General features: G+C 48.0%; 1 protein-coding gene across 5 annotated transcripts in view; it reads left to right on the top strand.

Moving 5' to 3' along the window:
- The window catches only part of FHAD1 (forkhead associated phosphopeptide binding domain 1), a 138,504-nt gene extending 117,620 nt beyond the window's left edge, over nucleotides 1-20,884 (top strand). For 4 of the 5 annotated variants that reach the window (XM_029227942.1, XM_029227943.1, XM_029227944.1 and 1 more), the window contains 6 exons: nucleotides 3,540-3,669; nucleotides 4,363-4,487; nucleotides 7,421-7,516; nucleotides 7,942-8,162; nucleotides 8,705-8,870; nucleotides 20,342-20,884. In XM_029227942.1, coding sequence (XP_029083775.1) covers nucleotides 3,540-3,669; nucleotides 4,363-4,487; nucleotides 7,421-7,516; nucleotides 7,942-8,162; nucleotides 8,705-8,870; nucleotides 20,342-20,458 — 855 coding nt within the window. In that variant the 3' untranslated portion in view covers nucleotides 20,459-20,884. Of the gene's footprint in view, nucleotides 1-3,539; nucleotides 3,670-4,362; nucleotides 4,488-7,420; nucleotides 7,517-7,847; nucleotides 8,163-8,704; nucleotides 8,871-20,341 lie in introns of those variants that run through there. The other variant, XR_003794370.1, reaches the window with a different exon arrangement.
- The last annotated feature ends 3,263 nt before the right edge of the window (nucleotides 20,885-24,147 follow it).

The raw sequence follows: 24,147 nt of genomic DNA, 5'->3' as shown, positions 1-24,147 counted from the left end.
ACATGAGACTATTTAATGGGCATATTGTCAAGTAAGCATGTAAAGATCTACCTCATCCTTTTAAACGGCAGCAATGAATTCCATCATGTCCCTTTTATCCAACCAGTCCTGTATTGATGGACATTTGTTTCTACTTCCACACGTTGCTATAGTTAATATCCTTGTAAGTATGTAGAACAAATTCCTAGATGTGATTCCGAGATGTCCAGAGGACAGCCTAAACTGTGCTTGGTATGGCCAAACTGCCTTCCCAAAGAGCCATGCCGCTTACACTCCATGGCTGACTCTTGGCAACCTCTGCGCAGAGGCCTTTGCGTGCCTGGAGGTCCCAGCGGTGCAGCACACAGGGATCGTGTCTTAGAGCGAGAGCAGCCTTCACCACGCAGTCCTCAGTGGTGGCGCTCACATCTCTCCCCGTGGCAGGGGCTGTGATGCTCCCCATTGTACATGGGCGGCTGACTATGGGTATGGCGCTTCCTCGAGGCCCCGGGTTTCCTGGAGTCCAAGGATCTCCTTTGCTTTGTGAAACTAGAGAGCAGAGCGTTTCAGTAATGGGCTTTGGACTTTCACTTGGAGACAGGGCCAAATGTGTCAGCTTGCCTTCCTGCCTTCTCAAAGATGCCTTTCCCCTGCCAAAGAGCAGTGAGCCAGGGCCGCCCGCAGCGTGAAGGAAAGGGCTCAGTGGCCCAGCCCTCCGGCCCTGGCAACAATCACCATCCAGAGAACTTTAGCAGAGGTGTCTCCTCGTTACTAGGGCCACCTGGCGATGGGGCTGCAGCGGGTTCCGCAGCTGTGAGCTCCATGGGGCCGGAAGCAGGTCTCACTCCTGTCGGAATCCAAGCTCTTTGTGCAGGACCCAGCCCATATTCATTCACACGTTCAACAACTATTGAGCACCTGCTGTATGCCAGGCCCTGTGCTGGGCTCAGGGGAGGATGCTCAGGGTCCCTGCCCACACCAGACCCCCTGCGACTCTGCACGTGTTTGCTGGAAAGGACTGTTGACCAGAGGCCTGTGATTTTTAGTTTCTGTGACGAGGAGGGGTTAGTTGAGGAAGATGGGGGAGGGAGGCTGCAAGATAAAAGTAAAAAGGATTTTTTCTTTCTCAGAACGGCTTTCCACACTCAGGCTACTTCCTGCTTTCTAAACCAGAGTGGGTCAGAGGGCTTAAGCATTGTATGAGAAAGAATCTCCATCTTCTCTAAATAAACAAATTCCCAGAAGAGCCATGAGTAAGGGTCACATCGGGCTCAGGCGAGCTCTGCAGGCAGAGGAAGGGCTGTCACCAAGCCCGGCTACTGCGGCTGCCCCACCCCCAAGGCCGGTCACCCCTGCCCACCTCCTCCTCTCCAGCCTCCAGCATGTGCTCACACACACACACACACACACACACACACACACACATTCCTGGTGTTTACTCCCAAGGCAAACATACACCCTCAAAGAGAGGGAGGCCAGTGTAGAAAGAGCCTGGGAAGTAAGCTGGCTGTAGCCAGGGTCGGGCTCCATCAAGGTCCTACTAAGTGCAGCCGGGGGTAGAGTGCCCCCTTCTCTCAGGGACTGAGCCCTGGTCCCAGCAGGAACACTGGGGCAGACCCCTTCCGGCTCCGTATTTCTTGAGCCCCTACTGTGCCCGGGGAATAAGGCTGGGCCCTGGGAATAGCACAGTCTACAACGGAGACAAACTCTGCTCTCACAGAGCCCACATTCTGGAAGAGGAGAGACACAGGCAATAAACAAGTCAACGTCGAACAAAATGTCCAGCGGGAGTGAACGCTCCGAGGAAAGATACAGCAGGATTCGGGGTAGAGTAGCGTGTGGGAGGGGGCCTCCCAGGAGGAGACCAGGAGCAGAGCCTGAATGAAATGAAGGAATGAGTGGTGGGGACGTGGGGTGAGAAGTGTGGCCCCAGGAGGACCTCAGACGGCCCTGCTGGGCTCCCCGAGCGAGGCCATGAGCCTTGTGCCCATCGTGGCCAGCATGCGGCCTGGCACATGTCACATGGGCCTTCAATAAGCATTTGATGAATCAAGGAAGGAAGAGCAAATAAATGTCCCTTTCCCTCTTCTCTGCTTTGTTTTCCTGGTAGCATTTATCACTTTCTGGAATTTGAACATGTCTTTCTGCTTGTTTGGTGTGTCTGCCCCATAGCAATGAGCCCCCAGCAGCAGAGCTTTCTGCCTGGTTCCCCGATCTCTCCCTAGTGCCTAAACAGTGTCTGGTGAGCACTGTCTCTCTGAACCAAAATTGTCATAAGATTGTGATAAAACAAACAAGTTGTCAGTTTCTTCCCTTTCTCGCCATTTTGACTGGGACCTTCCCTAGCCACAGTACTTATATCTGAAGACCATTCCCAACACCCCATCCCATTTCCAGTTTCTTTCTTTAATATCTATCACTGTCCACCATATATTTTCCATGATTATCTTATGTATTGTCTGTCTGCTCACACTAGGATGCAGAATCTATGCTAACAGGGATTTTGCCAGTTTTAGTCACTGCTAAGTCCCCAGAGCCTAGAGCAAGGCATGGCACATAGACGTGCTCAATAAACCTTTGTGGTATGAATGAATGAGTGGATGAATGAATCACTTACCCTAGGGAAGCGCTGTTTAATTTGGAGTCTACGACAGGGCTTCAGGGGGTCCCTGAAGCTCCAGAAGTTGTCTGCAAATTTTTGTACGTGAATTTTTCTGGAGGAAGAAACCCGCATTCTTCCTATTCTCAAAGGGGAGAATATGTGCATGACCCCTAAGAGATGAAGAAGACCTTTCCTTGTCTGTGCCCTTTGTAAACCCAACTCTAGCGACACGGCTAGTGACTACCATATTGGATGGTGCAGATAGAGAATACTTCCATTGTTGCAGAAAGTTCTGTTGGACCACACTGTTCCAGAGAGTCCAGGAGTCTCAGAGGAGTGTTTTCCTTTCTGCAGAGCAGCCAGGAGTCCGCCCATCAAATTCCCTCGAGCAAATATTAAACCACCATCCTTATTACCAGCTAAGAAGAAAATATCACATGTTCTTACCTAAAAAATGCCCCTCCAGGGACTTCCCTGGCAGTCCAGTGGTTAAGACTCTGCGCTTCCGCTGCAGGGGGCACAGTTTCGATCTCCGGTCAGGGAACTAAGATCCCGCATGCCGCACGGTGCAGGCAAAAATAAAAAATGCCCCTCCAGGAGCGAATTTGATGTGATTATTCAGAGATGAGACCAGAATGACAACAAGTGGAAACCCAAGCTTAGAAGAATATTAGAAGAAAAAGAGAAATAAAACATGGGGATGGAACATAGAGGGGATCTCTTATTTATAGTGATGCTAAGTAGGTAGGAAAGTTGGAAATCTTCCTAGATGTGACTTTGTATTTGAAATGAAATTTTTAAGTTCCTTCTCTGCTGAAGCCCCTTAATGATATTTTCCAAGGTACTAGGTAAGTGACAGGGTTTCTGCTAATCCATGATTTGTTCATGTTTCTTCAAATACAAGAGAGGGAGATTCTGATCCCTGATAAAGCTGCTGTCCTCACCATTCTGGCCACAGGAGCAGTCCTTCAGTGATCTAGGGGCCAAGTGCAAAGGGTCCCGACATGAGGAAGTCATTCAGCGTCAGAAAAAGGCCTTATCCGAGCTTCGTGCGCGAATTAAAGAACTTGAGAAGGCCAGCTCGTCAAGTAAGTTTCCTCCTTCCTAGTCACCCGCTCTGTGCTGAGAGCCGTGGGCCCCAGACTTGAGGGTTCACTTTGGGGACTGACCAATTTGCCAGGACCACCATCTTCTATCCCCATCATTTCATAACTAAAAGGACATAGTTATAAAAAAAAAAAAAAAGATGGGCAGGAAAAAAAAAATTGGGCAGACATGATCTCAGAGTCAAGAGCAGGCCTTGATATTAAATAAACAGGATTTCATGAAAAACTCACAACCTTGTCCTTCTTTTTCTGATTTCACTGTGGCCCAGTGGAAACTTTTTCATAGACTGATGCTGTGCAAGGACCAACCTTGGGGAACTTCCCAGGATAAATACCCTGTGTAGAGGGAATAGGGCTTTCAAGAAACCAAGCTTGCTGCTGGGTAGAGCACTGGGCTAGGACACAGAATCCTGGGTTCAAGTCCATCCTCATACCTGTGGCCGAAGGTTCACCCTCAGTGCCTCAGCCCTGTGAGGCTGCAGCCTCATATTAGCTGTGTGGCCTTGGACAAGTCATTTCACCTCTCTGGGCCTTGATTCCTCACCTGCCAAGGGAGGATGGTGAGGTAATTAGTACTGGCCTGTGGTAAGTGTCCAGTAAATAGCAGCTGTGATTTTTACATGCAGTAACTTCTTCCTGAGCCTTCCTTTTGAGTGTAAATTATTTCTTTTATAGATCATAAAGACCACATGGATGGATCATTTCTAGACTTAAAGACCCTCGGGATGGAAAAAAATGTTCAGAAAATATGGGATGTAAAACCTGACTTGCCAAGTTTTTCAAGAGTAGAGATCCGAGCGGTAACCAAAGAAAATTTGTCTCTGCACTGACTGACACGTGGAGAGGGTGGGCATGAGGACAGACACTAGCCGTGTGCCCTGGCATCACTGTATACATCATTGGTTCGAGGCCAGGTCCTCCCTGATGAGCTAGCACCTGTATGGACTGGTCGGTGCCTGGCCGTACCAGTGGTCCAATGTTTGAATAGAAAGGCGGCTTCCCATCATGTATAGCATGATGTAGCATTGCACTGATGTTGGCCAGGTCAACCTCTGGGCCCTCCTTTTCACATCACATGTTATATTCTGCAGACAATATTCAACAAGCTAATGTACAACATTATGTCACGAGCTTGCCTAACATTTGCTTTTTGCTATAAACTGAAAAACATGAACACATAAAGGGCAGCAGAAGGGAGCCATGATGATTAAGAAGACACAAGTTCTAGAATCAGAGATCTGTGTCCTAATCCCAGCTCTGCAAGCTCTGTGACCTTGGGCAGGCTCCTAACCTTTCTGGGACTTCATTTCCCAGCTGTAAAATGATGATGGAAAAATTAAAGGAGACAATTATGTAAAGTGCTTATCCCAGTGCCCAGCCCATAGTGAGCACTTCAATAGATGGTAGTTACTATTATTAAACAGTATTATCCAAGAAAAGCTTCCTTTCTTAGGGAGCATAGTTCGTATTTGCCAGGATTTTCAGAAGTCATTTGATTGTTAGGTTGAAGGTGCCCTGTATCCTAAATGGATGCTTGATCGGGTGTTTGATTGACACATGACAATGGACAGCTCAGGTCAGCATTAATCACAGGACCTGCTGGGTGTGGCTTGCTGCGGCAGCTGGTCTAAACCAGCTTTTGGAAAAAAATAATAAAGCCATCCTATCTGTACCAGCATTTTCTCCTACCATTTTTCTAGACATTTGCTCACACGTCTAGAGATGTGAGTCTTCAGAAACGTGTTGGTTTTCCTGATAAAATTGAACCTTCCTTCTCTGAGGTTGGGAGTAGAGGGACCATCTCCAGGTGGGGAGCTCAGCTGGATCTCACATCCTGATGATCCTGCTTCCAAGATTTACCTTCTCCTCGGCAACAAGCCCTCATCCCACCGCTGACACCACAGAGCAGGAAACCTCCCAACTCTCAAGCCTCCAAGGTTGGCAGTAATTAAACGAAAGAGCAGGAGGAAGAATAGCTGACATCTGTTAACTGCTTACTGTGTGCCAGGCGTTGAGCTCAGCCGGCTACATGCCTTATCTCACTTAGCCATCGTAGCAGCCTTGTGTCATACTTACTATTATTGTCCCCATTTAACAGATAAGAAAAATTAAGGCTTCAGGAGGTCAAGTACCTCACCCAAGGTCACAGAATAATGATTGAAGAAGCCATGGGTGTGTCCCTGGTGGTCTGTCTGCTAGCCTGCAGAGACCGGGTGGGGACTGTGTGATTGGATCCTGTAGCCCAGGCTCTTCCTTAGTGACCCTCCCCTCAGGAAAAGAGGGGGAATCTGGAGAGGTACAGAGGATGCAGCTCAGGGTAGCTGAAGCCACTGGGCAGCATCTCAGGTTCTTTTTGCAGCAGATCTGCCCGGTTTATTGTCGTCTTCAGATGCCCTCTTTTATTCTCATCTCCACAGATACATAGACAAATATGTCCACTCTTATCTATCACGGTCACTTTGGGGGCCTTTATATTTTTGTAGTTTTTTTTTTTTAATCTCAGAGGTTTTCAGGGTAGTGCCAACAAATGCTAGGGCTAAGAGATGCTCATGGCAAGCATTAAAAGCCAATTTATTTTTTAAGGAGGCTTATTATGGTTGTTTGTAGTCGTTGAGATCAGGCCCCCTATTCAGTCTGGTGGCCTTTCCATGCAGTCAGTTGGGCTTCCAGCAGCCAGCTGGCTGGTTGGGGTCTTAGGGAGATGCAGCTGCAAATACTGTCTGCATTGGCTCTGGAAAGGGTCTGAAGTGACGCCCACCCACCAGGTTCCAGAGCTAGGAGAAGGTTTGGCCAAATTTTGTGAGGGTATGGTTTCCGCTGCATAGAAATGAGATTCCTTTAATAAAAAGGAGGGAGGCTATTTTCTACTTAACCTTCATTCGTTCATTCAACAAACATGCCCACTATGCACCACTCGGTGCCAGGTGCCATGCTGGGCGCAAGGAGGGGGATAGTGAGCAAAGGCAACATGGTCCCCATTTCTCTGGAGCTTGTCTTCTCCACATCGGCGGTACTGATTTTTTGAGCCAGGTAACTGTTTGTTTGGGAGACTGCCCTGTGTATCGTGGGGTGTTTAGCAGCATCCCTGTCCTCTACCCACTAGACGCCAGCAGCAATTATGACAACCACAAATGTGTCCAGGCATTGCTAAATGTCCTGGAGGGGGTAGGGTGGACAGAGTCACCCCTGGTTGAGAACCACTGGCCTAAAGGGAAGACAGACGAGACAGTGGCCAAAGAATGGCACAAGTGATGCATCATTTCAAAGGCAGTCGTGCTCTGAAGGGGTAGGAACACAGTCATAAAGAAAGCAGTTCACAGAGTCAGACTGGATTTAAAACCAACTCTCTTGGCATGGACATATATACACACACACGCTACCAAAGGTAAAATGGATAGCTAGTGGGAAGCAGCTGCATCGCGCAGGGAGAGCAGCCCGGTGCTGTGTGTCCACCTAGAGGGGTGGGATAGGGAGGGTGGGAGGGAGACGCGAGAGGCAGGGGATATGGGAACATATGTATATGTATAGCTGATTCACTTCGTGATACAGCAGAAACTAACACACCATGGTAAAGCAGTTATACTCCAATAAAGATGTTAAAAAAAACATCAACCCTCTCGAATTATTCTTTAGTAACTTTCCAGTTCTTCCATTATTCTTTGGGTTATTCTTCTGGATGTAGAAAATCATAATGGAATGCCAAGAGAGTTTTTTTTCTTTCTTTTTATTTCAGCCTCAAAATGGCCTTTCCAGCCCAGGGTCCATCATGGCCACTGAGAAGTTAGGGAAAACGGATGTGGCTGAGGCTTTAGATCTTAGTGAAAAGCTGGTAGGTACACCCAGCATCAGTGCCCTCCTGTCCAAACCTGCGTGCCCTGCAAATGGTTTAAACATCAACCCCACATACATATTTATTTGTTACAGTAGCTCCACGAGACCCATCTACTATCCCAGCATGGGCTGGAAATTGCACAGCCAAATTCCTTGGAAGACTGGGTAGTAAGAGTGAATGTTTATGTCTGTTGTCATTCCCCCTCCCGCCCGCCCCCCAATTCTCAAAAAGGCATGGTGTAAATGGATGCGGGGAAAATGAAAGTCGTACTAAAAAAGCCCCAAATGCACTCATTTGCAAAGCATGTGTTTCTTCTCTGCAATTGCAGAAAATGAATGAAACAGAATTAGACGTTTGCCTCCTCAAAGTGGCCACCAGTGGTCTTGGGCCAGGCCTCTTACCTGCGAAACGCTTTCTCGTAGTACATGGATATGAGCAAAACCCTCGGGAGTCTGATGAATATCAAAGATATGTCAGGTCACGTGTCCATGAAACACCTCTCCCCAAAAGAGAGGGAGAAGGTCAACCAGCTTCGACAAAGAGACCTCGACCTGGTGTTTGATAAGATCACCCTACTCAAGAACAAGCTGGAGAGAAAAGAAGAGCTTTTGAGGCGATACGAGAAAGACATTGAACAGCTCAGGTACGGCCCGTGTCCCCGGCAAAAGGCCCAGGCCTCCATTCTCCAGGCTAAACCTCGGGGCAGCTGCAGACCCGTAGGGACCAGGACAAGAGGACAGAGGCCTGGGTGTGGAGGGGGGAGGCGGGATGGTGACTCAGGGCCTGATGGACCCAAGTCTCTGGGCAAGAAAGCAGCAGTTAAAGTACCCTACTCTCTCTTAAGGAATAAGGTGCACCTTTTATGAATGTGTCTGATGTTTCACCATGTGTGTGCTTTTCATAATTCCATCATATTTTCAGTGGTATCAGCTCCCCCACCCTCTCTGGGAAATTGGGAGGGGCTGGTAGCATAACCTTTGCCACCTTCATGCTACACTTCCACAGCCAATGGGCTATTTATTCTGCCCTCTATTCCCCAAATCTTCATCCTTCTCCCCCACTTGTAATGAAACCGCTAAGTTAGGCATATATATAAGTGTTTTGAGAATCTCCCAGGTCGGGAGCATTGGTGGTGAGTTGAGAAAGATGAGGGGAAAACAGACTTTGTCTCTCCTGTGTGCTCAGGCAGAGCAAAGTGTCGGTTCAGATGTACCAGTCACAGGTGGCAAAGCTGGAAGACGACATCTACAAAGAGGCCGAAGAAAAGGCGCTGCTGAAGGAGGCCCTGGAGCGCGTGGAACAGCGGCTGCACCAGGAGAAGAGGGTCCACAGGGCGATCAGGCAGCAGGAGGTGAGAGGTCCCCGCTCGGAGCAGAGCCTCTGAGGCTGCCCCTCAGCTCCCTTTAGAAGCAGCCACCTGAGGTCCTAGTGGGATCCAGGTAGCACAGAATGCATTCGCCGATGCAAAGGAAGGTGTCAGAATAGCTTTAGCATTAGGCAGACCTAGGTTTAGACTCATTCTACCATTTACTGAGTGACTTCAGGCAGCTTTCTTTCTTTTTTTATTTTTTAACATCTTTATTGGAGTATAATTGCTTTACAGTGTTGTGTTCATTTCTGCTTTATAACAAAGTGAATCAGCTATATGCATACATATATCCCCATATCCCCTCCCTCTTGTGTCTCCCTCCCACCCTCCTCATCCCACCCCTCTAGGTGGTCGCAAAGCACCGAGCTGATCTCCCTGTGCCATGTGGCTGCTTCCCACTAGCTGTCTATTTTACATTCGGTAGTGTATATATGTCCATGCCACTCTCTTACTTCGTCCCAGCTTACCCTTCTCCCTCCCCATGTCCTCAAGTCCATTCTCTACATCTGTGTCTTTATTCCTGGCCTTCCCCTAGGTTCATCAGAACCTTTTTTTTTTTTTAGATTCCATATATATGTGTTAGCTTAACCTCTCTGAGACTCCTAGTCTAGCTTGCCTCTATTTTTTTAAACTTGTTTTTAATTTAATTTTTATTTTATATTGGAGTACAGTTGACTTACAGTGTTGTGTTAGTTTCAGGTGTACAGAAAAGTGATTCAGTTATACATATACATATATCTATTCTTATTCAGATTCTTTTCTCATATAAGTTATTACAGAATATTGAGTAGAGTTCCCTGTGCTCTACAGTAGGTCCTTGTTGATTATATATTTTATATATAGTAGTGTGTATATGTTAATCCCAAACTCCTAATTTATCCCTCCCCACCACATTTCCACTTTGGTAACCAAAAGTTTGTTTTCAAAGTCTGTGAGTCTGTTTCTGTTTTGTAAATAAGCACATTTGTATCATTTTTTTTTAGATTCCACATATAAGTGATATCATATGATACTTGTCTCTGTCTGACTTACTTCACTTAGTATGATGATCTCTGGGTCCATCCGTGTTGCTGCAAATGGCATTACTTCATTCTTTTTGATGGCTGAGTTGTATTCCATTGTATATATGTACCACATCTTCTTTATCCACTCCTCCATCGACGACATTTGGGCTGCTTCCATGTCCTGGCTGTTGTGAACAGTGCTTTCTGAGACTCACAGTCTAGCTCGTCTGTATTTTTTTAACTTTTGATAATTCGTGTATCTTATCTTGTTCTTTCTATTCAGATAACTATTTTTTCTACCAGTTTTACTGAGGCATAATCGACATACAGCAGTGTATTGAGCTTAAGGGTGTACAGCGTAATGATTTGACTCACCTACCTCGTGAAATGATTACCACAATAAGTTTAGTGAACATCCCGAATTTTTTTAAAGGCGGCTATTCTTACCTTCATTGTTCTGCCAGGTGCTAGGGATATGCCGATGAATAAGCTCTCTGAGAATAAAGATTTTGGTTTGCTATTCTGAGTACCCAGAATGGTACTCAAGTCCTTCTGACTTGGGGCTGTGTATTTGTACACGCATGCTTGCGTGTATGTGTGTACATGTGAGTATGTGCTGTGTGTTTGCACGTGTGTGTATTTGTATGTGTGTGTGTGTTGCCTGCATGAGCTCTAAGGAGGCCAAGGTCATAGAAGGGCGCCCTTCTCCTCAACCAGGAGGTGATGGTCAGATAGCTCCTTGCAGAAGCCTGCCCTCCATCCTGCAAACCTTCCAGGCAGTAGGTTTCCAGACAGCAGGCTCTCTGGCTTATAGCCCCAGAAATGAAAAGTGGCTGTCCTGCTCTGAGGGAGCCTGGATGCGGTGTTTCCAGTACTCACTGCTCTGAATTAAACATCACAGGCCTTAGTCTGTGTGTGTCATGGGGCTGCCTCAGGCAGAGGCAGTTTCCTTTCACACCAAGCAATGCCAGGGAGAGCTGGGCCAGTGGCAGAGCTGTGACTTTCCCTTTGATGTGCCCTCTGGAGAGCTCAGCCCTCCCCGAAGTGCCCCCCCCACCCCCAGGGCTTGGCAGGCTAGGCCCCAAAGCAGAGACACCAGACCACAGAATGGGACAGCAAAGGGCCCAAAAAAAGCCATTGTCATGTACTGAAAACCTGAGGATTTACATAATCAGGCTTCACATGCATTATTCATGGGCTGCCTCATTCGTAACACAGTGCAAGGGACGTGCCAGCCTGTTTGACGCTAGACATCCTTCAGCCGAGAAGGGTCTGAAATGGCCAAGTTGAACCTGTGTCAGGGTCCCCAGAAGAGCTACAGCTAGTAGCTTTCAAATTCGTGGAATTCACAGTTGGGGGAAAGATGTATATGAACTACAGCCAGGATCGTGGCATCGCCGATGGTATCGTGTACTGAGCACTTACCAAGGGGCAGGCACCTGCCCCACACCGCACTTCATCTCTCCCATCAACCCGCAAGGGATGCTGGCAAGTGTCGGCCCCTTAGAGAGAGGGGAAAGCTGAGTTGACAGAGGGTACCGTTCCCTGGCTACTAAGCGGCAGAAACAGGATTCCCTCCCCACCTGCTGCCCTCCCCAGCCCATGTTCACTTTTCCACACCCCTTCCTTCTGGGTCTCCCTTACCAGGGTGGCCCCCTTGTATACCTCTCACCGTTGTTCCTGGGGTTTTCACTCCAGGACTCAGGTGTGCATTTCAGGCTTGTTATTAATATGTGGTCAGAAATCCCTGTTTGTCAGGAAGAAAACGATAATAAATTTTAAAGTTTTGCTGGATTCTAAAGGGCACTTGTATACATCTGTCTTGGCATCAGTTCCTTCCAGGGAGTATATCTTCGTTGTTTTTAAGCAGAAATTAACAGAAAATAGAATTCCTCTTTTCTAAGTTTTACACTTAGTATTTTCACAAGGAGCCTTAGTTTTTGTAGTCTCCTGTATAAAACTTTGAAACTCTTCACCCGTTCATAGAGGTGGCAGGGTTGAAGCACTGAGATGAAATTACACATCTTAAGCTTCAGAATTGCCCCCCCCTTAAAAATTGTAGTTTGTAGTTTTAATGTCTGACCATCCCTTCACCAAGCAGAACTTTCAAGAATCAAAAGTCGTATTTCCACACTAATACCTTTGGCTGTGAAAATGAGACTTGGTAGAAAATGCTGGGCATTCACAGAGAACTGGGTCTGTGGCTCTGTCCATGTGGCAGAGGGACGGGAACCGTGGCCCAGGCCGTGTTCACTCTAATCTACATCACTCGAGAAGCCGGCAGTGTCTCTCAGAGTTCAGAGGCCGGATTTGGAGTCAAACAAATAGAGGTCAAGCCCCACCGCTGCCCCGAATGACCCTGAGTAAGTGGCTTGACCTCTGTATCGCAGGTTCCTCAACAAAAGCAACCAAAACTGTTAACAAGGGGCCTACTCCGTGGGGCAGCGGGGGGGTTAAATGGCAAAATGCCTGCAGCGCCTGGCACATGGCAAGCCCGGTTTCTAAGGGGGAAGAATAGGCAGCTCATGGATGGGTGGGGATTCCTCTATTTCTTTCAGGGAGCTTCCTGCCAGCTGACGCCTTCCCCTGTCCTCCCAAAGCCGGCAGCTCTTATGGGACACGCTCTTCTCTTTGGTGAATAGGACTAGGGCCACGGCCAAGAAAGGACCCAGATACCTTTTGTGAATGGGCTAAGGCTGGGATTTTCAATAGGAAATTTTTAAATGCACAGAAGTTGCCACTTGAGAAGCACGCAAACCCTTTCTTAGGGCTTGAAGCGTAAGAAAGGCTGAAGGGCACCGGCTGCTTCCGGCAGGAGAAGCCGCTCAGCTCTCCTGCCAATCAAATCTCCAGCCAATCAAGTCCTGGCTAGGGGGCGTGACCACCGCTTTGCCTTGTGGTCTCAGCCAGGAAAACCCCGTAACCTTCCCTCTGCTTAATTAGCTCAGATCCCTCTTCTTTAAGATGAGAATAAAAATGGCGCCTAACTCGTAGCCTTCCATTCAATGGGAGCTTGTATACAAAACCCTTAGCACATAGGACCACAAAGCATACATGCTCTCCTACCATCGTCATTATCCTCACTAATCTATTTAACTCACTATTTTCCAAGATTTCCTTGGGCCCAGGTATTCTCAAGATTCTGGCTTCCTCCGTGCCACTTGTGGTTTTTTTGTTTGTTTGTTTTTTGCGTTACACGGGCCTCTCACTGTTGTGGCCTCTCCCGTTGCGGAGCACAGGCTCCGGACGCGCGGGCTCAGTGGCCATGGCTCACTGGACCCAGCCACTCCGCGGCATGTGGGCTCTTCCCGGACCGGGGCACGAACCCACGTGCCCTGCATTGGCAGGCGGACTCTCAACCACTGCGCCACCAGGGAAGCCCCACAATTGGTAGATGTTGTGTAGGAGGAGCGTGGGATGGGAGGGGCTTGGGGTGGTGCTCTTCCGCCCACAATGATAAAGTAGAACCATGTGGCCAGGCCTATGCAGCATACGGATAGAAGAAGGCTAAAGAAAAAGACCCTCACCCACCCCCTTCTTCTGCCCACCAATCGCAGTGAATCCCAGCGTCTCCTAGAAACCTCAGAGGTGTGTCCCCGAATGGAACAGGTGGGGATGCATTAAACGCTGTTGTGCTCACCTGATATTTTCACTCGGGAACGTTTAGAGGATCTCGTACAGAGAAATGCCAAAGAAGCAGCACCTTGCAACTGTTCCTTCAAAGAGAAAGAGAGGCAGGTGTGAAGAGGTTTTGTGATCTTGCAGCCAGACACAAAGTAGGTACCTTACTTTCAAAGGGTAAGAGCTTATGGAGTGTACATGCCAGCGTGGGCGGCCCAAGAAACATCCACACACCTCCAGTGCCCTCCCCTCCCCCACCCCAGCCCCTGCCCCGTCCCTTTTCCTGAACAAACGACCTAAGGGACCCAGTATCTGGAGGTGAGAGAAGGCAGAAGGGCAGTGCCACCATCCTAGGTGCTAAATGATTTGGGGACATAGAGACAAAATCATCAGAAAAGGAGAAGGGGGGGAGTGGGGAATCCCAGGAACCCCTGCCCTAAGAAGGAAGTATGTGGGTGAAAGAAGGGGGGAAAGTGGTACAGAATGGAGCCAGAAATAAGGATGAAAGTGCCTATGTTAACGATCCCTTCACCTGCCAAAAGGGAGCCCCATTTGTTGGTGGGCTTTCTGGCAGCCCATGGGAAATGGAAAACCCAGTGTGGTCCAGTGTTCACAGCGTCCGTGAGATATGAGGGATGTGTTGCTCAGAAGTGTTCACAGAACAAAGACAATACTGGATTTTCCCCCAGAGAGGACATTGTGTGATGTAATGGACAGCACCCCTGAGAACGGCAACGCGGTGTTGGCTGGGCCACATCTGTGCACAGCTCTTGAGACAAACTGATGTCGTCACATCCCAGTGAGTTCAATAAAGTTCAGGAAAAGCAGGTGCACAGGGGCCAGGCTCTGCCCTTCAGTGCCCAGCTGCCCACTGATTGAACTTAATCCAGGAAGGAGTTTTGCAGCAATGTTCCAACTGGGGTTCCCTGGCGCCTTTGGGTGCCATGGAAGGGTGTGACTCTCAAAGCACACACACCTTTCTCCCACCAGAGAAGCTCTCCATTATCTTATACCCCAAGTTCCTCATGGGATTTTGCTTGGATAAACGGTTCTGCAAAACAAAAGTGGGGGGGGCAGGATGGGGTGGGAGAGAAGAAGGCTGTTGGTTTAAAACTAACCCCTGCTTTATAATATCTGGGAACTTGGATAGTGACTGTGTCAACTGAGTTTGTGATAAATACTGAGTGGCTGCAGGCTCGAGGCCTTCTCCACGGAAAATGCCTGGATGGCAACTGTCAGTTCAATACGGGTCCATGAGCCTTCACAGACAGTCCTCTGAGGGTAGAGTTAGCATCCTTCTGGGAGAATGGAAGAGTCTTGTAAGCACCTATGCCCTGTCCCAAAAGACAGCCTTATTTCCTCCATGAGTTTTGTGACTACCCAGTAGGGTTGCCAGATTTAGGGGAAAACAAACAAAAAACACGATGCCCAGTTAAACTTTAATTTCAGATAAACAGCAAAAGCTATTCGGTATAAATGTCCTAAATATTACACGGGGCATATTCACACCAACAAATTTGTTGGCTTCATTCTGAAATTCAGATTTAACTGGGCATCCTGTATTTTATCTGGCAACCCCTCCAACATGTACTGAGCACCAACTAGACACCAAGCAGGGAGGTTCTGAAGCAGGTGTCACAAGATGGCAGCCCACAGATATATTCCATTTGGCTCATGGGATTTTTTTTAAGTTACATTTCAAAATAGGGCAGTTTCCTGGAATACTCTGGATTTCCAGCTTCCCTGGGAAACTCGGAAGATCTGGCGGCCCTAGGCCCACAGACCCACAAGCCACCATCACAAGCCTCCATCTTCCAGGCCCCTTAGAAAGGCACTGGGCTCGTGTGTTTGCTGCTGTCCACCACCACCCCAGCTCACTTCACCCACTTCTTTTACTTTCCTGGCCCCTGTAGGAGTCAGGTTGGCGACCCCGGTGGATGCTCAGGGCTCTCGGAGAAAGTCTCCTTCCTGACACCACTGCACATTCGCCTGTGGAGTGTCAGTCTGCAAGGGAGACCCCAGTTCCCTCTCGCTTTTGTGTCTCCAGTGCCTAGGGGATGCTCTTTCTTTGATGAGCTGCCCCTGAGGTGGGGGGCCTTGAGCAGATCAGGGTCAGCAACAGTAATCAAACCCCAGGGGAGTGGCAAGCTCCAGATTTTCAGTGATGCTGGCTTCCCAACAGGCCCCTGTAGTCCCCGCCAGGGAGGTTAGCCACTGGGGCTTTCAACATTTCCACTGGGTGGAAAGCCACTGGACATCTACAGCCTCTTCCACTGATCTAGGAGGCTCTGCTTCCGGCTAAAGCAGATCTGTCCTCCAAGAAGAATACAGTATCCTTCATAGCCTTCTTGGTTGACCACCTCCTTCTCTGCTGCAATCTGGAACAGAGATTCCCTAAAAGGTTCAGCAGGACAGTGTAGCATTGCCCCAAAGCCACACCCCCTTCTGCAGACCTCCATCCTCACCTCCTCACCTAGGAAGGCTCAACATTCCATCCAAATGGGTAGCATCTGAAAGTTGAGAAAAATCCATTTTTCTCCGATGCAAAAGGCAAAGAAGAACATAAGCTAAATTTTGTCAATATTCTTTCTGTGTTAAAGAGACGAATGTTTGTAGAGATGGTGAAGAACTCAAAAGATGCAGAACTCACATTTCCAGGTGAGCCAGAAGAGAGAAGAGAGAAAACCATAGAACGTCAGCAGGAAGCCCAGTTGACAGTTATCCCACATCTATTATGTATTGGGCATTCGGCATGTGCCAGGCACAGAGCCAAACACTCGACGTGCAGTATCTCATTTAAGCTTCACAACAAGCCTATGGGGTGGGTGTTGTTATTATACCCAATTTACAGATGAGATGTCTGAGGCTCAGAGACTTTAGGAGAGCTGGGAATTAGTGCAGACCTGACACCCAGGTGAGTGCTAGCTTTTCCTCCTTTAGGTTATAAACCTCCAGGTAATAAACCTGATACATTTCCAGTGGCATTTCTCTTAAATTTCAAGGAAGCATCCTCTAGAATTCTCTTAAAAGTTGAGAATTAAGACTATGAAATCTTGAACATGTTGAAACATTGCCATTGACAAATCAGCCCTGGAACTGGAATTAAGCCAATCCACGTTCCCACTTTGCAGACAGTAGAGGCGAGCTCTCAGGAAGCTTGAAAGCCAAACACATTTTGGTTGAATATGAGAGAGGAGACATTCAAGTTTGTTAAAAGGCCACAGTCATGCTGAGGCAACCACATTATCATGGGAAGAAACGAAGATATTCTAGGTGAGGGATATATTTGGAAAATAGAAGCTTCTCAACCAGCATCCTTGTGCTAAGACCAGAAGGTGGTTACTACCCAGAGCAGCATGTTAAGAGGATAGAGAGCATCCTGAGGGCCCCACTTGATCTGAGACGTTTGCCACCCTGCAAAGTGTAAATGACTGGAAGTTTGTTCCTTATTCATTCACATATACGATTGAGCTGGGAGGAGGCAGAAACTACCCTACATCTAGGTTTTGTCTGAGGACCACCTGGGGATATAAAATGGCAGAGGAGGTATTGGGATGGGTCCCGGATGCTGTGGGAACATTGTGCTTCTCTGAGATGTGAGACCCCCTGGAACTTCACGCTGCCTCTGGCTTTAACAGAAGCGGGGCACATGGTGCTTCGGCTAAGAGCAAAGAGCCAGCTTCCCATTCTCCCTGCCCTCCAGCCTGAGCTTAGAAGTTTGGTGTCTAGGATCTCCTCAGTACAGAAAGGTTTCCTCCAGGTTCCTTGCCAAGTGTAACTTGGGCGACTCCTTCCTCAAGAGTGGGCCTGGAGTCCTTCGGGGGATGGAGTCACCAGGACCACCTTGAAAAGGATTGGACGTGTAAAATCTGCTCCGTCTCACCCACTCGTAAGAGAGTCTCCATCTCTAACAAGCTTCAGAACTAACACCTCCTACCTTTTTAAGACCCTCTGGTTTTTTGTTTTCTGTCCTCCAAATGCCATTCATTGATTTTATATATTTTTTCCATTGCAGCTAACAGTCCTCTATAATTGTTTGTCAGTCATATGCTAAAGGGGGAAATCTTCTAGTTGACAAATACTTATTGAATACCTAGTCTAGGCCACATATTGTGGTAGAAACTGGGGATGGAAGAATAAACAAGACGATATGATTCCAGCCCTCATTCATTCAACATATATTTGTTGAGAGCCTACGATATATGGCGGGTACTGTCCAGGTGTTAAGGTTCAATCCCGTTCTCAGTGGGAGCCATATCACCCCTGCGAGGCCAAAACTCTACTTTTTTAATGTATAAAGCGCAGACGTATGCACAGCGCTCTCTGTAATATTCAAATTTTATGGATGTGAGAGCAATTAGGAAAAAATGCCTAAGAAGGCTCCTTAGGGGAAGAACGATACCGAAAAAAAGGGTGGGAAACACTGGGTTAGATCAATGAAGAAACACACAAAACTCCTTGTCTTTCTGGGTTTTATTCTGGGATAAATAAATGAATATAATGATTAAATAACTGCTTTTTGAGGACAAAGGCCAGTGCACTGAGCTCAGGAGCGTATTTCACAGGGACCTCCCTCCCCCACACTCCCAGGTCAAGGGCCAAGAGAGGCCTCCCTGAAAGGGGGATGTTTAAAACCAAGACCTGAGGTGGTGTGGGAATGAACTGGGATCTTTCTAGAACCGATGCTTGCAGATGCCCAAAGCAGCCACTCCAGTATGCCCTGAGTTAATTTCCAGTTAATTTCCAAATTTCCAATCTAGATGTTGTTCTTTAAATGAGGGGCTTCTACCCCTGCCTTGTCCTTCTAAGGACGGGGCATGTGGTTCCAAACACTCAGGCTGAACGCATGTCGCTGCCTGTGGTCACTGGTTCAAGACGGACCTTGCCAGGTTCCCCCAACCCTCGGGCCCACACTTGCATTTTCACGTTTCCCATTCCCCATCTCTTCCTTTTCCCAGTTCAGCCATCCCGTCTGCCTTCTGCTGCCCCCGTCCCCCCACTCAAGAAAGGGGACCAAAGCTTGCTCTGTGGTGCTTCCCACCCCAAGCTCGTGGCAGACCTGGGGCTCGGGGGACCCTGGGACCGAGGAATCTTTATTTTTAAACAAACACCCAGACTCCAACTCCGACAGCCAGCCCCACACCGGGTCAGGGCACTGGCATCTGGGAAACACCCAGAGCCAGCAATTTTATTGAAAATCAAATAAAAAAGGATACAAAGGAAAAGTGGTTTAGAGGCGAAAGATTTTCTACATTTCCTGTCTGTTTTCCCTTTATCTGGGCATTCCTGCCAAGATTTACTTTGTGGGCTAGTGTAGAGATGTTAGCCTTTCTTACCCTGAAATGATTTTTTTTTTCCTTGAAATGATTTTGAATGCAGTCTCACAACACATTCAAGTCAGCCACTGGCACAGGTCTGGCACAGGAGATGATTTTTAAACCTGTCTTAAAGAGAAAAGAGCTACGGAGATGGTCCTAACAGCCCCTTCCATTGAAATCCACCCAGAACCTCCTCTCAACCCCTGAGAAAGACAGGACATTCTGGTCCCTATTTGACAGATGAGGAAACCAAGGGTCGCGCAGTCAGTGGCAGAGCTGAAACCACCTGACTGAAACCAGCTGAAACCAGCTGACTACCCACCAGCCCTCTTCCCCCAGGGGCATGTGTTGGAGTCAAAAGCTTGCAGGAAGGCAGTGTGAAACCTGCTGGGAAGAAACTTGCAAGGTACAGTGGCATCTGTAGTACATACAGAACTGTGTGAGTGAGATTCTTGGGTTGCAATTAATAGAAACCTATTCAGAAAGAGGGAGGGGGGGGCGTCCCTGGTGGCGCAGTGGTTGAGAGTCCGCCTGCCGATGCAGGGGACACGGGTTCGTGCCCCGGTCCGGGAAGATCCCACATGCCGCGGAGCGGCTGGGCCCGTGAGCCATGGCCGCTGAGCCTGCGCGTCCAGAGCCTGTGCTCTGCAACGGGAGAGGCCGCAACGGTGAGAGGCCCGCGTACCGCAAAAAAGAAAAAAAGAGGGAGGGGGCTTTTTTAAGGATATAGGGGTGAGTGCCTCATAAAAACTGAGAGCTGAAAGAGAGCCTGGCCTCGAAATAGAACTGGTAAGCCATCAGATCTCAGGCATCATCTCTTTTACACACACACAAGCATGTGCACGCACACACACAGGCCATATCTCCTCTCTGTGTCTCTGCATGGCTCCCCTGATCTCTGCTCTCTCCAGTCATGTGACAGGAAGGAATGACCTCACGGTCCCCCAGTTCAAAGGACCAGCCCAGGGAGCAAGTAGCATCTTAGAGCCCATAACCCCAAATCCTGGGAGTGACCATTTTAAAAGCCCAGCCCGTGCCAAGTGCCCGATCAGCTATGACCAGGGACAGAGTCACACACATGGCTGCCTGGAGCCAGGAGTAGTGCTCAGAAGAGGGTTAGACGACCCCCTAGAGTATCCTGCATTTTCCCCTCCTAAGACATCAGAGACATAAGGCATTCCGTTCAGTAACAGCTTTTCGAGCGAAAGTCCATCCCAATGAATGTGCCTATAATCAGAAACTCCTGGTTCGAAAAAAGATGCAAATGTAAGAAGAAAATGTTATCTGTGTATCTGGAAGAGTGTACACCAAAATGTGAATAAGGTTACCTGTGGGTAGTGTGATAATGGTGGATCATTTTGCGTTCGTTTTGCTCACGTCTATGTGTGTATATAAATATTTTTTACAACAAAGGTTTTATTTTGAGTTAAAAAAAATGCCATTTGAGAAATATTTGGGGATCTCCCTACAATTATAGAGTCTGGGCATTTGTTGCTCTTGCTTGTTGAAGGTTGGAGCCAGAAAAGACACCCCAAAGATGGACCAAGAAAGGGAGATGCTGAAGAGAGAAGCGTCCAGCAAATCCAGCCAGAGCCTTCTGTTTTCTAAACCTGGTGGAAGGAACTAGAAACGTCGTCCCGCTGGGCCTCGCGTGATCCTCCGTGAGTCAGTGTAACTCTTCTGCGTCAAACTACTAAGATGCTTTTTTAGGACTTTAAAGGTTGCTACCCTAGTGTGTTTCTTCCTAGACTGGTATTTTGCACAATACTGTATTTTGGAGTGTGTGAGGAGAGGGGTTCTTTTCACAGATATTATGAATGTAAACATACTCAGGCGTATGAAGAATAAGTTTGAAATTCAGACTCCTAGGCCCGGTAGATACAATTATGTGTTTGGGTAGTGACAAACCCAAATGTCACACCTCCAAGGAGCTCCGAGAAACCCGCAGTTGAGAAAACCCAGGGCGTGTACTGAGGCCACAGGACAGAATGGTAACCTCAGGGCTGTTGGGGCCATGGTATAGTGCATTTATATCTGAATTTATTATAATAAATTTGAACATCAACCTGTTTTATCACTTCCATAACACTGAGTCATGTTTATATGGCGCTCTGCGGTTTTCAAAACACTTCTCATCTAATCCTCTCCCAAGCCCTGGGAGGTAAATAGCATTATGTTCCCCATTTTACAAATGAGGAAGCTGAGGCCCAGAGAGGTTAAATGGCCCATCTAAAGTCACACAGCTAGTAAATTCAAGAATTGGGTCTGGAACCCAGGTTTCTAACTCCATCTCACGTTGCCCATTCTGCCGCACCAAGACAGCCCAGTAGGTCAAGTCCCAGGCCATCAGGACAGACCAAGTACCCAGTCATCAAAGAGCACACACTGCCCAGGTGGACACACCCCTTTCCCATGGTGTTCGAAGAGACCCTCATTTTTGCCTTCTCTCCAGCCATTTGTTCTCTCCCTGCCTTTCTTGTATGGCCAAAGGCCACCAAACAAAACAGAAGGAAGAGCCAGAAGTCATGAATATCATTTATTTTTTATTTTTAAAAAGCCACAATAGGGCTTCCCTGGTGGCGCAGTGGTTGGGAATCTGCCTGCCAATGCAGGGGACACGGGTTCGTGCCCCGGTCCGGGAAGATCCCACATGCCGCGGAGCGGCTGGGCCCGTGAGCCATGGCTGCTGAGTCTGCGCGTCCGGAGCCTGTGCTCTGCAACGGGAGAGGCCACAACAGTGAGAGGCCCGCAAAAAAAAAAAAAAAAAGCCACAATAAAAATATTTTGATATTTTAAAACCAAATGCATTCTTTATACTGATTAAAACTAGAAGGAAATGGGAAAAATTATTTGCATGATCTTCCACTAAAGGTACTTCTTACACAGTGAGAAGGGTGAGCATCACCTGACCTTAAAAATAATCTTGAAAATCCCAGCAGTTTTCCATAAAGAACATATTACTTATACTGTACCATATCCCCAAATCCAAAACAGCCATCTCCAGCACCAGGAAAGATCACTTGGTCAGGCAGTAGTTAGGCAGCTGGCTCACGTTTGGAAGCCAAATTTTGTGGGGAAAAAAATACTCTGGTTGAATACAAATATTTGAATTTGCATAAGTTAAATGTAATGCCTATGTGACTCCACTGTATTCGAGGTCTTTCAGAGGACGTGTTAATTTGTATCATATCAACATTGCAACCCACAATGGCAATTTCCTTTCTCCACTCCTTGAACTAGATGGTTCTTTAGATGTCTCCTCAGCCACACACCCCTTTCTCTAAGAATGCACATTCCCCAACCAGGTTTACCCCACCTACTGCTGCTCTTAGCCACACCTGATTGGCTGATCAGTAGATAGTCTCCCCAAGCCAGACCAATCAGGTTTCTCTTCTAACCCAAGCTGGGCCAATCAGCACCTGTGCCCTTGATATTTGGAAGTGGGACACGGAGTTACCACACAGCGTCATTAATGGTCCGGAGCTGAAGGTATTGATGCAGTTCCCAGCTGGGGTGGCCATTTCTCCCACTGTGTTTGGAGAAACAAAGGCAGTCTTAGAAAGAGATGGCCAGGATAGATAAGCAACAAGTAGAGACAAGAAACCAAGACCCAGGGAATTCCCTGGCGGTCCACTCTGCGCTTTCACTGCCAAGAGCCCGGACTCAATCCCTGGTCAGGGAACTAGGATCCCATAAGCCACACAGCATGGCAAAAAAAAAAAAAAGAAGAAGAAGAAGAAGAAACCAAGACGACCCCCAGAGAGACAGTACAGCAGACACTACAAGCCCCTTAGTCATTGCCTCCCTCTACTGTATAAGCAGCACGCTAAATGCCCTCATTTCCCAGCCTCCCTTGCAGCTAGACCTGGCTGTGTTGTTCAGTTCTGGCCAATGACATGCAGGTGAAGGCCCTGGGCAGGACTTCCCTTCTGGAATTAAAGGCAAGGCTTTGCTAGGAGAAAGTTTTTCTCTTTGTCCCTTTGCCTTGTCTCCTTTTTCTCTCCTGGAGCTCAGACTTGGACCTGGAGCGGCCGTGTTGGGGATCACCAGGTAACAAGCAAGAGACCAAAGCCCACCTCAAAGGACAATGGAGTAGAAAGACATGAGAAGTCTGGGTGGGAGCCTAGTGGCACCACTGTGCTCTGAGCTGTACCTGAACTGCCCACCTCTGTCCATCCTGTTGTATAAATAAATAAGTCCCTATCAGTTTAAGCCACTGTAGTCAGATGTACCTGTCTGTGCTGTGGAGCAAACCACGCAAAACTTAGTGACTTAAAATGGCAACTCTTATTTCTCATGATTCCACGCGTCAGGCTGGCCACTTGTACTGGTCCGGTTGGTTTGGCTGGGGCTAGTTCAGGGTGGCTTCGTGTACATGCCTGCCTGGTCATTGGCTGGGTTAGGGCAGTGGTTCTCAACTGGGGGCGATTTTGCCACCCAGGGGGCCTTTGGCAATGTCTGGACACACTTTGGTTGTTAAACCGGGGTGGGGGTGACACTATCACCTAGGGGTAGAGGCCAGGGATGCTGCTAAACATCCTGCAGTGCACGGAACAGCTCCCCACAACCAAGGCTTATTTGATCCAAAATGTCAATAGTACCGAGAAGGAGAAACCCTGGTCTAGAAAGGCCTCAGCTGGGATGTCTGATTCTGCCTGGTGTGGTCCCTCATCACCCAGCAGGCCAGACCAGGCCACGTGCGGTGGGTACAGGTTTCCAAGAGCAACAGGAGAGAGCAAGCCCCAAAGCACACTTTTCAAGTCTCCACCTGCCTTGTGTTTGCCAACATCTCATCAGACAAAGCAAGCCACATGGCTAGAGTTCATTTGGGAGGGGCTCCAAATTTTTACAATCTACCCACGCGCAGGTCTCTGTTGTTTAAAGCTGAAGGCATTCCAACTGATGCAAAAAGTTGCCCTGATTCCTGATGACTTTCTGGTTCCTGGTTTCTTTCCTTGGAAAGGCCCATTCCAAGGCCTGCCCTTGGGTTCCACTAGGACTTTTTGTATCACTCAAGATTCTCTGGTTGCAAACAACAGAAATCTCCTGTGGCTAACTTAAACAGAAAAAGAGTTTACTGAAAGGAAATGAGGAAGGTTAGAGCATCAAAGGGCAAGCAAAGCTGAGGAGTCTGGACAGGCAGGAGCCGTCTTTTCTTCCCCATAGATGTCCCCTTTTTGCTTCAGCCGGTTTGAGTTTCTGTTATTTGCAACCAAAATGGCATTTACTAAGATGCTCTGCACAGCCCCAACTGGTAGCTCTGAGAAGCTACCAGCAACCTTTCTTTCCCCTGACGTTGTGCCAAGGGACAGCAAG

Source organism: Monodon monoceros, unplaced genomic scaffold, assembly GCF_005190385.1.
Source record: "Monodon monoceros isolate NGI ecotype Baffin Bay Population unplaced genomic scaffold, NGI_Narwhal_1 Super_Scaffold_18, whole genome shotgun sequence".
Lineage (NCBI taxonomy): Eukaryota > Metazoa > Chordata > Mammalia > Artiodactyla > Monodontidae > Monodon > Monodon monoceros.
Note: the sequence above shows the minus strand (reverse complement) of the source record. Positions and strands in the feature narration are given on the sequence as shown.